We start from the raw sequence: 12,167 nt of genomic DNA on the forward strand, positions 1-12,167 counted from the left end.
AATTATGACTCAAATTTCTGATTTTTGCTTGTGTTTTTTTTTTTCCCAAAGATTTTTTTGAATAAACAACCAAACCCAAGAAAGAAGCTCCTTGTGCCTTGTGCACTGGATCCTCCCAACCCCAATTGTTATGTATGTGCCAGCAAGCCAGAGGTGACTGTGCGGCTGAACGTCCATAAAGTGACTGTTCTCACCTTACAAGATAAGGTAAGTGCAGGGCCTAGTTCTTTTCCACAGGTTGTTCATTTTTCTTTTTATAAGAAAAAACAAGTCCCCTTTTGCCTTTTACAGTGTTACTGTGATAACAAACTAAAAGCCAGACAATTACCCTAACTACTGAGGTGTGTTGCTCTGATATCCTGGGTTGCTTTACAATCTGGGTCCTGTTGTCTTTCCTGTCTGTGGTTCCAGAATATGTGCTTCACATCCCAGAAGGGAATAGGTGTTTTTGGCTAGAATATGGAGCACAGGTGGTACATTGGTGGCACAGTATCTTAGTAAGCAAGTTGTTTGTTTCTCAGGCAGTGTGTAAATTCTGTATTTTTTTGGCAGATAGGAGGTATCCTAACGTGACCTAGTGACGGTGCTGATTCTGGTATGTTAAGTTAGTCCCTGAGAAGATGCATCGTTTGCACGCTTGGATTCACCTGTAGATCTCTGGAGTGAGAAATGGGGGGTTAGGATATGGTCTGGTTCTAAAGCTTGGTCCTTCAGTTCCTCCTAGTTTTTTTTTAAATTAGGAAAGATTTAAAAAATGGCCTGAATGGGTTCCACTTCCCACTTTGGGGATCATTTCAGATAGTTCCTCTGATTATGTCCATCATAGTGTTACATATTTATATACCTCCTGACATGGGGGAGTAGACCTTCGTGGCCCTAATGGCTGCTTGAGAATGAGTGGCCTTTCTCCCAGAAATGGTTACACAGGGCGGGTTGACTTGAGCTTATGTTTTGAATGGGGAAGCAGCAGGACTTGATATACTGGCCAGCAGAGAGGGTGGTTGTCCCACCTTCTTTCTTAGGAAACAAACGATTATAGTTGGTATCTACTCATTCTTGAGCTAAAGGTAATTCCACTATTGGTAGGGTAGTTGGACCTTTAGAGAGTTCCTCCATTGTTTGGTTTTTTTTGTTTATTTGTTTGTTTTATAGGATCAGGTAGGATTTAACAATATTATCACTCCTGATCCGTCTTGGAATTTAGAGATGGAACTTGGGAAGGGGAAGACTTTATCTGAGAATCAGATTGATGAGAAATTTTTCATCTATAAAACATCTGTCAGTACGGGTTTGGAATAGAGACTAAGATAAAATATGTCAATGTCTAGATTAGTACCTAATCTGCTGGGAAGGACAAAATACCAAGAGCCAGCCAAGGAGTTCTCAGTCTCCATCTGGAGGAAGTTTTACCTGATCTTTATCAGTGGTCAAACATGGGGATGGAACATGGGCATGAGATAATTGGGTAAATTCCCATTGCTTTCCTGCTTGCCCTAAGGTACCTTAAAGAGCAACTTGGCTCATTTCCAATGGAAGGGGAAAGTTAAGAGCCTTTATGAAAAAAAAAGTCTAGGCTTTTTATGGTCTTTAATTCCATATGTTAATATTTTGAATCTTTTTTTTCTTATAGATAGTGAAAGAAAAATTTGCTATGGTAGCACCAGATGTCCAAATTGAAGATGGAAAAGGAACAATCCTAATATCTTCAGAAGAAGGAGAGACAGAAGGTATCATACATTGCCTGTGTTCACTCCCCCTCATTTGGACGCAGACTGCCTGCGTGAAGGAGTGCACGTTAGTTTATCCATTCACTATATATGGTACTCAGTACCTCAGCTGACAGGGGTGATGTTTGTCCAAGAGTGGGGAAGCCTTGATAGCCTGCTCGTGATATAGAGCAGAGACTATTGCTGAAATCAGTGCCCAGTTTTGGTTTTCTTGGCTTTTCTTTTCGGAAGTTCAAGCAGTTCATCCCTTTTGTTAATGTATTTGTTATATAAGGTGTAATGCATTAGATTCTGTTTAAGCTTTCTAAGTGAGAATTGTGTTGTGGTTATGCCTCCTTCAGACCACACTGGTCAATCTGATTGGACTTAGAAGTTCCCACACCTCATCTGTCCTGATGGGGGGTGTCAGGATTCTTTTTGGCTATAGCTCCTTGTTAAGAAATTTGGGGATATTAGGTCATGAGTAATTGGAGGTTGCGTTTTGGCAGGGTCATAGTCTGTTTTAAGAGTCTAGTTGAATATTTAAGCCCCATTCTAGCCATCTGTCTCTTTTAAAGGCTAGGACCTTCAAAATGGAAACTGGTCAAGAATTTCAGTGGCTTAAATGTGGTCCTTTTCCACAAAATACTTGTGCTACTGAGGGTGAGAGAGCATTTATTCAAATATGTTTGGAGTCCATCTGTGTTGCAGACATAGTCATAGATATTCGTAATTCAAAGATGAATAAGATAATTGTCCCTGGCTTGAAGTACTTACAGCCTAGAAGGAGAGGAGGGATTATCAGCAAGTAGATTTAGTACCGTCTAAGAAATACTATAGAGAGAAAGTGAACAAAGTTTGAATTGAAGCTTTGTAAAGGGAGGGTGGGGGGGGGTGGGGTGTCACAGGAGAAAGAGGACTTATGGGCCAGTTCTTGAAGAAGAGCTGAGAGGGGAGAGTCTGCATTTGGGCAGAATGAACAGCATCTACAAAGGCATAAACTTATGAAGCAATATAAGAGCTTTAGGAATGGCCAGTTATTTTGTTTCACTGGAAGGTGGGGTGCTGTGGGGTTGGCAGTGACTGTGCAGCTGGAGGATTCGCCGTGTCATGTGTGTAATGTCTGTTTGTCTTCCTCCTCCCCCAATATCCTGCTCCCACCAGGGTTTAAGCAGGGAAGTAATGCAGTTACCTTGTAGTATAATCTGCAGGGGGGTGAGATAAGGATGTAAGAGAAGAGGCAGGGAGTCAGAAAAAAATGGAGGGAAGTGAGGGATTTTTACTAAGGCAGAAGCAAATGGCAGATTTGAGATTTGCAGAGGCAGAATTTAGAGCACAGGTGAAGAAGAGTAGCATTGTTAGGCTTGGACAGAACTGTTGCCAAGACTCTGGCTTCAGAGGTGATGCTAATTCACCAGGATAGAATGCTCAGTGACTGGTTCCCTTTTTAACATGTTGGGCTGAGGAGTTCTAGTGAGTGTGAAAGGGCTTGGGGATGGAAGTCTGGATAGGAACTATTGTTTTCCAGAGACATTCCAGGGAGACTAAAAAGGTAAAATAAGAAATAAAAACTAAAAACGTAAAAGATTGTTAGATTATGTAAATTTAAACGTAAGTAGAATTTAAAATACAGTTTACTTAGTATGTGCCAGGCACGGTGGCTATAGGTCAACAGGTTATACACAGTCTGTAGACACAGAGCAGATACTCAGTAAAGCTGACTGAGTGTTGTGAGGGGAGAGTGTAAATTGACAGCTAAATGAGGAAGCAGTTTTGTAAATGAAACTTGAGTGCTTTTACAGGTCAGGAGAGAGGAGCATTTGAACATGCAGGAGAGAAAGGATAGTTAAGGCAGGATGGCCCTAGAATAGGTAGGAGGAGGTGGTGACACCAAAAGTTTGGTTGGAGAGATTGTTCTTCATTGGAGTATTTATAATCCATGTAGCAAAGGCTTATTGAGTGCTAGTAGATGCTAAGCATGGTGTGCTACATGCTGAGGATATTCAGATGAAGCAGAAATGACATGTGGAAGAGAGAACTAGGTTGGAGTGATTAGTTTTTGGAGACCCTGCTGTCCATTGAGAAAAGTTGAAAATTTATGTTGAAAAATTCATTGAAATAAACAGTTTCCTCATACTTGTGAATTGTAAAATTTGCTAAAAGTAGTTTGTTGGCATTTCTGTGGATAACCTCTTTAGAAATAGAGTATGTTTTGAACAATTCTAAAAGTTGTCATTGACTCCTGTAGGATTCCAGATTAATTTGGTTTCAAGGAGAGAAGGTTCTCAGAACTTCTCACAGTTTGGTTCCCTTGAAGTAATTTTGGTAGTTAAGTTTTCAGGGCTGAGTACCTAAGTGAGTAATACTTTAGTGGACTAGTTTACTAGGGCTGCCATATCAAAATACACAGACAAGTGACTTAAATAACACATTTATTTTCTCCTAGTTCTGGAGGCTTGAACTCTTAAGATCAAAGTGTTGGGAGGGTGGGGGGAGTCGACGGGTTTGGTTTCTCCTGAGGCCTCCCTCCTTGGCTTCTAAGGATACCAATTAGATTGGATTAGGGTCCACTCCAACAGCCTCATTTTAACTCGATCACCTCTCTAAAAAGCACTGTCTCCAAGTATAGCCACATTCTGAGGCACTGGTGTTAGAGCTTCAGTGTACGAATTTTGGGGAGATAGAGTTCAGCTTATAGCAGGGGGTTTACCTTTTAAAAATTAAGGTGACTGCTCCACGGACATATATAACTAAAGCATCTAAATTTCTTTCACATTTTCTAGCTAATAATCACAAGAAGTTATCAGAATTTGGAATTAGAAATGGGAGCCGACTTCAAGCAGACGACTTCCTTCAGGACTACACTTTATTGATCAACATCCTTCATAGGTAGGAAGTATTAATATTTTAAGTGTAAGAAGTTATTTGAATATACAAACTTAAGATAAAGTGGAGAGAAAATGTTTTCTTACCTTTAAACCGTACTGTTCATTTGAAACTGCACCATGTATATGCTCAAGTTGGCCACTAAGTTCCCTGAGGTTTGACCTACAGAAAAATCTGAGAATCCAGAAAGAAAAGGGATAAGCAAGAAATGTTTAAGGGTTAACTAACTCATCAGTGGTGGCTGATCAGAAAGACCTAGAGAGGGTAGAAATCCGGGTGTTTGAAGAGTTATAATCAGGGGTGCGTTCATTTTGATAATTGAACTAGAATAAAAAAATTTAATTAGTTTTAAAGATTCATTTGGAAGAAAGAAATAGTTCTCCCATAAAACAAGTATTTCATTGTGATCTGGAACAGTAACAAGAGAGCGTTAAAATTTATCCTATATAGATTCCTGAGTCATGTATTTTTTTCTTTTTATTTGATTTTATATCCTGCCCACTTTATAAAAAAGCATCCAAAGTGCTTGCATTACAGGATATTTGCACATATGTAACACAATTTAAATACAGATGGTCCTCCACTTTGGTGTGTTTATCTGCTGAATGAGGTAACATGCTCGTTGATACCCTTAAACTGCACCCTGACTCATTACTTTAGGTAGCATCTAACAAAATGCAAAGGCTGCCACCTGCATTCACATGTTTTTTGCCAGTGTTGCTATCTATATATCCAAACATTTAGAACTTGTGTAGTTGTTTGGAGAGTATTACATTATATATATACTTAGTTTATAAAAAGCATAAAATGACAGGAAAAACTGAATGTGGGTTATTAGTATAAAATGAGACAATTGAGTGAAAGATAGATATCGCTAGGGAGTGATATCTGGCCTCGATTAGACACCAGTTGGATGTTAGTGGTGTGCTTGTGTTCAGTTGTGAAAGGACATGTACAATAAAATGGAAATATATCACATGGTGTCTAAAAAAGGAGGCATAATTAGGGTTTTTTTTATCATATTTTTTAGCTCTCTGGGAACAGAACCCCCCTTATAACATGTAAGTCTTTTGTTTGACTTTCATGCATTAAACTTTTATACATGTTTTTGGGAACTCATTACAAAAGCAGGGTGCTGCCTGTAAAGATGGGGAGGAAACCGAGAATCCATGTAACTCAACCCCCAAACACTAAATTACTCTGGTCAAGATCGGAGTAGAGTGTATAGAATCTTTTCACCTAGTAGCTGAAGAAATAATGCCTAAGAATTACATCAGGCCTCACAGTTTTCAACTCGTTTTCTGCTTTAGCAATAAAAGTTACTTAACATTTTTTTTAAAAACCCTTTCCCTGAATTGAAAGTGCGATGCTATTATTGACCATTTGAATTAGAGTTTTGAATTATCATAAAAATCTGTTATATAGTCTTTTTTTAAACTCTTTGAAAATCAGAATCCAAATATTTGGTGTGTACGTAGTATACACTTTTTGAGCTTTGAGAACAGTTTCTGTCTGGTGTGCCTTTGCTTTTGTAAGTAGTATAGCAGTGGTCCAGTGTTATAGTACATGGTTCTCTTACAGTGAAGACCTAGGAAAGGATGTTGAATTTGAAGTTGTTGGTGATGCCCCAGAAAAAGTGGGGCCCAAGCAAGCTGAAGATGCTGCCAAAAGCATAACCAATGGCAGTGACGATGGAGCTCAGCCTTCCACATCCACAGGTGAGTCATGGCCCCGGCCAGCAGGTTGTTAATTTACCCACCAAGCACAACTATTTAGAACAAACTGATTATTTTATGAATGTTGACCATAAAGTAGAACTCCGCAGGACTACTAGAGGTGTGTGTTGGTTTGGCATTGTTTTAATGAAGCTTTGAATGTATGAACCATGAAGATATTTAAGACTGGGTAAAATTTTTGTGGAAAATAGACACTTTATTTTTTTGTTCGTTTGTTTTTACAACTGGAAATGTCAGTTTACTAGTGTATAAAGATGGTTCATTCTTAGTAGTAGTAGTTTTGGATTTTGTATGCCTGTTCGTAGGGGCAGTAAATTAGTGCATCTAACTATTTTGAGTGAACAGATGCTTGGTAAGTACAGCATTTTAGCATTTCACAGTTTTCTCAGAACCAGTGTGACTTTGGTAAAGTGCACCAGAAGCTCTCTTTCCCTGGGTTTTCAGTGTTGGTGCTTTACTGTGCTCGAATGTAAACGTTTACTACCTGCCCCACCCCACCCCAACTCTCTCTCTCACACTCACACACACACACTCACACACACACACACACACTACCTACCTACCTCTTCATTCTGTAGTGTCAGGAAACTAAAAGTTACTAATTTTTCACTTGTTTGTTTTCATTTCTTTGACCCCGTGTCTTTGGTGTTCTTTTTGGAATATGGTGGTTCCTTGGTTCTCATGTTCTGTGAGAGTTGTAAAGATGGACTTTGAGGTAGTCTAGAGTGTGTGGGCCATGGGTTCATGACCTTTTCCCCCCTCTGAAAATAGAAAGGTTCATCATCCTCCTTTAAGGAAAGGACTGGTAGTTTTTCAAAACTCATAATTCAAAATGTGCGTTTATTGATGCACTGCTGTGGGTAGGTTTTGGAGGCTCTAGCAATGAGTAAGGTAGGTGTTCTGCCTTTGATTTAGTGGAGTGGTGGGGGATGGGTGACACAAAACCAACCGCCGTGTAAGGTTAAGAGCATACACTGTAGAGCTCCACTCTGCGGGTTTGAATCCTGACCTCATCCTCTGCTACCGTGTGACCGTGGGCAAGTCTCTGTGCCTCAGTTTCCTTTTCTGGAAAATGGATAATAATGTTATCTTCTTTATACGGTGGTTGTGATGATTAAATGAGTTGTATATGTAAAGTGCTCAGAACAGTTCCTGGCACGTTGTAAGTGCTATGTGTGTGTTGTTGTTGTTTGTTACTACCACTGCTGCGAATATTAGGATATTCATCCTCCTCTTTTCTGTTGGAGAAGTCGAAACAAGGAACTGTAACAATTCCTTTGAATTACATAATGCTTGTTAAAATTTTTGTTTTGATTAAGAAAGAAAGAGGTGCTTGTAACAGAAAACATTAAAACACTATGGAAATATGTAATGTATAAAGCCAAGGTCCTAAGGGTAGCCATTCTAAAGTTTGGTGTATATTTGAAGAGTTAGTTTTTCACATACGTAAAATTTTAGTGAACTGCTAGTAACCCCCCACTTTTAACCATTTTTTCCGTTTTTTTCTGAAATAAGCACAAGAGCAAGATGATGTGCTCATAGTTGATTCGGATGAAGAAGGTCCCTCAAATAATGCTGACATCAGTGAAGAAGAAAGAAGTCGCAAGAGGAAATTAGATGAGAAAGAGAATGTCAGTGCGAAAAAGGCACGCATAGAGCAGACAGAGGAGCTTGATGATGTTATAGCATTAGATTGAACGGAAATGCCTCTGAACAGAACCCTCTTACTGCAGTAGGCCTTCTGGGCAGAACCAGGTTTTTTGTTATGTCCTTTGTTGCAAAGGGAAAAAATTGGCACCAGTGACTTGAAGATGACTCTGCTCCCTTTGAAAGCATTCATTTTGCTAGAACTATTAGAAACATTGCAGTATGCTGTATGGAAAGTAGGAATATAGTTTTAAAACCCTTTGAACAAAGTGTGTGCATAACCAGTCATGAGATGGAACAACACAATGCATGTTGCCTTTTTAATGTAAATACCCTTAGGTATCATTTAACAGTTTTACAATATTGTGGTTTAGTAAAGTTGATACCTGGTTATAAATATTATGCCTTTATTTTTGGTTAGAAGAAGAATTATTTTTAGCCTAGATCTAACCATTTTCATACTCTTAATTGACTGAAACAGATTCAAAGAAGTATCAAGTGCTATGCATTGAAACTTGTTTTTAAATGTTAACTGGCACTATGTATATTAATGTAAAACAGTTGTTAATTTACTCAAGTTTTCAGCTTGTACTGCCTGGTATGTCTGTGTAAGAAGCCAATTTTGTGTATTGTTCCAGTTTCAGGTTATTTATATTTGATGTTTTGTAAAACTCAAATACGACTATACTGTACTTATGGACCAAATAAATGGCATCTGCATACTTGTTATACATGCCTGCACACTTCACGTTTCTGCTGGGTTTATATGTTGTATTTGCTGCAGGCATGCTATATTCTTTGCTTTTAGAAAATTAACTCAGAAACGGACGTGGAGGTTACAAGACCTCTGCTGTTTTACCATAGGTGAGTACGTTCTGAAAGAAAGCTTTTAATGGCATTTGGATTGTAAACAGTTGGCCTTCTGTTGAGAACATTTAAGTGATCTTTGCTCGGCCCCAGTCACTTGGAGCCCTCAATTTGAGACTCCACGGGGAAAGCCTTTCCTTCACTCTGGGTTGTCCCCAGGTCATCCAAATCCCTTCTTGCATTGTACCATTTGGGGCCCAACTCTGGCCAGCAGATGTGGCCACACCAGTGCTGAAGGGGCAGTGCTCACATCTGTCTCGGACCTCCGAAGGCCTTGGCCTTTAGGCCGCTGTCACACAGATGTGCCTGGAGTTTTTGGGTAACAGAAACCCATGAAGCTTTTTGCCCAATTCTGTACCTCTGCCTTTGGTGTTTTTGGCCACAGTCAGCCAAATTTCAAGTTGATAATTCACTGTATTGTCCAACTTTGTGTAATTCTTACTCTGCCATCCAGCTTACTCCTCGTCTGTGTCATTTGTAAGTTCATCATGTAATCAAAACCTTCAGAAAAATCGTAGCGAACAAGACTCAGCCCGCAGGAGCATGCTGCTTGACGCCTCCAGGATGAACCGACTTCCATTCTTCAGATACGACAACTGCAAGCAGGCTATAGGTTCCCACCCACAACTCTATGACCCTGTGAGGTTCACTTGGCCTCTAGATTTTTTTGGAGGTTTCATTTTCCTCCAGAAAAATAAATTTCAAAATTACAGAGCTGTGTAACAGATAAAAATGAGATATTCTGGAATACCACCTCTCAGAAGCAAGTTTTGGCTAACTGGTTGGTCCCTGATGATCATCTAACATTTTGAAATTTTGCATTCCGAAGAGGTCTCCAGAAAATTTGTACTTTCTGGAGAAAAACTGAAAGTCTCTCCATTCCTTAAAACCTCACCCTTCACCCTGCCTTTTTAGACACAGTTGTCAACAGTGTATTTCTGGCATTACGTGTATGTTCTTTCGTTTTTTCTTTCCCATTTGAATGTATGTGGCATTAAATGCCCAGTTGATCTGTAGAGGTGTGTTTCTGTCTTGGCAGAGCAGTGGTGTTCATCTTTGCAACAACTCTGTGACTACTTTTCCAGCGGTTTCTGTCCGTTTTCTACTTGTTTTTATAAAATCTGGGTTTACCAGCAAAGCAGTTCTGACTACAGTGTCTTGTTCAACTAGACTAAGATTCAAGCCGCTCCCATGTCCCTGGAGAGTGGAGATACTTTAGATCTGGCCTTGTATTCATGGTTTTCCCACATGGGACTTCTTAGTGGGCGGGCTGGAAGCAAGGCTCGACAAGGGTGTATCCCTGGCAGCTCCAGCCTGAAATACAGTCTGACAAACCACCTTCCAGCCTCATTGGGAGCAGTCTAGCGACTCAAGTTTACCTAGAGAGTCCATTGTCCCAAAGATGATTCCACGTACTTGGCATGTACCATGAAAGGATTCAGTGTTTTAATATAGAGCCTGAACCATTAACGAAATAACTGATCAGGCAGAGATCATCAGTGGATATCAAAACCTTTAGTAAAAGGCTCCTGAGGAACAGAACCTTTGCAGAGTGCTCAAATGTTGCTGTATAAAAAACTCGCGAAAGGGAAAAGCTCAGTCTTGACGATGGACTGATCTGTCATCAGTGTAATCAAGTGATCAAACCTAGCATCAGTAATGGGACAACCTGGTATGTGCTTACTGATGAGATGTTGATTCAAAGAACACGATGACACCTAGGCCCCCCCCACCCAAAAAGTAACTTGAATATAGTGTCTAGACTTCCAACTGACAGGAAGTAGAAGGGGTACAGGAACAAATTAAACATTAAGAGGAAATAATTGGATAAGTATAGGATGTGTGATATTCTAGAACTCAAGTGCAAAATAAATGACTAAAGTCTTGTGACAATTGGAAATTTGAAAGTGGAATAAATTAGGTGATAATGGAATTACTTTCTTAGCTATGGTAATGTTCTTATATAGGCCATTGTCCTTATTCTTGTGACATTAGAGATGAAGCTCAAAATACCTACAACTTTTAAATGGCTTAGCAAATAATACCGGAAGAAAAAACAAAATTAACATTGAATATAGATGGAGCCTATATACATTGTTCACTGTGCCATCTAACTTTTCTCTGAAAACTTTCATAGTAAAAGTGGAGATATATATTCTGTATTTTTCTTTAGTGCCTATGTCTCTTTTTCAAGTTTTGTATTGAGTATATCCTATGATTGAAATCAGAAAGGTAATAAAGATTATTAAAAATATCAGTTGGAATGAGAAAGTGTTACAGCGATTCCTGGGTTGGCATTGATGAAATCAGCTTTGCTCGTCCGGATTGCTAGGCTGAGACTTAGGAGGAAGTCTCTTTCATTGGAGCCTCCAGAGAACTAAGAAGGGGACCAAATTGTTCCCAGGAGATTAAAGGTCCACTTAAAAGCGGCCAGAAAACGTTGGTTCATAGTCCATGTTCCTGTTCCTGAAAATTGCCCATTGATGGCGCATACGTCTGAAGGGGACTTGCCCTATGGCCAAGGACCATGGGCAAATTTAAGCCTCTTGTAGTACAGAAAGCAAAAACTATTACCCAAAGAAATTAGGGAAGAAAAAATGTTGGCACATGTTTCTAGTCATTGTGGCTTGTAGGTATGGTAAAGATCTCTCATTTCCTTGCATCTTAAAGTAGTGTTCCTGAGGACCAGGATCCATTTGATTGTTTTGCAAGATATATTTAGCGAAGTATTTTTATAGACACTTTCATACTGGGAATACATTATTTGCATTCTGCACACAGAGGGAACTTTTTTTGAACTGCTCTCACTAAATAAAAAACTTGCGTTGAACTATAGGGCTCTGATGCTGCTTTGTGCTTGCATATATATATATCTTATATATTCATTTTATTTTATTTTTATATTTTTTTTTGGCCAAGCAGCATGAGGGATCTTTGTTCCCCGAACAGGGATGGAACCCGGCCCCGGCAGTGAAAGCACAGATTCCTAACCACTGGACCACCAGGGAATTCCCTATAACAGTTTTAAGAACTTTATTTTATTTTTTAATAAATTTATTTATTTATTTATTTATTATTTTTGGCTGCGTTGGGTCTTTGTTGCTGCGCGCGGGCTTTCTCTAGTTGTGGCGAGTGGGGGCTACTCTTTGTTGCGGTGCGCGGGCTTCTCATTACGGTGGCTTCTCTTGTTGCGGAGCACGGGCTCTAGGCGCGTGGGCTTCAGTAGTTGTGGCATGTGGGCTCAGTAGTTGTGGCTCGAAGGCTCTAGAGCACAGGCTCAGTAGTTGGGGAGCACGGGCTTAGTTGCTCCGTGGCATGTGGGATC

The 12,167-nt window shown here is 39.7% G+C and overlaps 1 protein-coding gene across 1 annotated transcript in view; it reads left to right on the plus strand.

The window, feature by feature from the left end:
- UBA2 (ubiquitin like modifier activating enzyme 2) overlaps positions 1–8,704 on the plus strand; it is a 31,449-nt gene extending 22,745 nt beyond the window's left edge. Inside the window, exons 13-17 of the mRNA XM_068527855.1 lie at positions 52–207; positions 1,631–1,727; positions 4,490–4,595; positions 6,174–6,310; positions 7,844–8,704. Of these exons, the coding sequence (XP_068383956.1) occupies positions 52–207; positions 1,631–1,727; positions 4,490–4,595; positions 6,174–6,310; positions 7,844–8,025 (678 nt within the window). The 3' untranslated portion in view covers positions 8,026–8,704. The remainder of the gene's footprint in view (positions 1–51; positions 208–1,630; positions 1,728–4,489; positions 4,596–6,173; positions 6,311–7,843) is intronic.
- Positions 8,705–12,167: the final 3,463 nt, after the last annotated feature.

The sequence above is a fragment of the Eschrichtius robustus genome, chromosome 19, assembly GCF_028021215.1.
Source record: "Eschrichtius robustus isolate mEscRob2 chromosome 19, mEscRob2.pri, whole genome shotgun sequence".
Classification (NCBI taxonomy): domain Eukaryota; kingdom Metazoa; phylum Chordata; class Mammalia; order Artiodactyla; family Eschrichtiidae; genus Eschrichtius; species Eschrichtius robustus.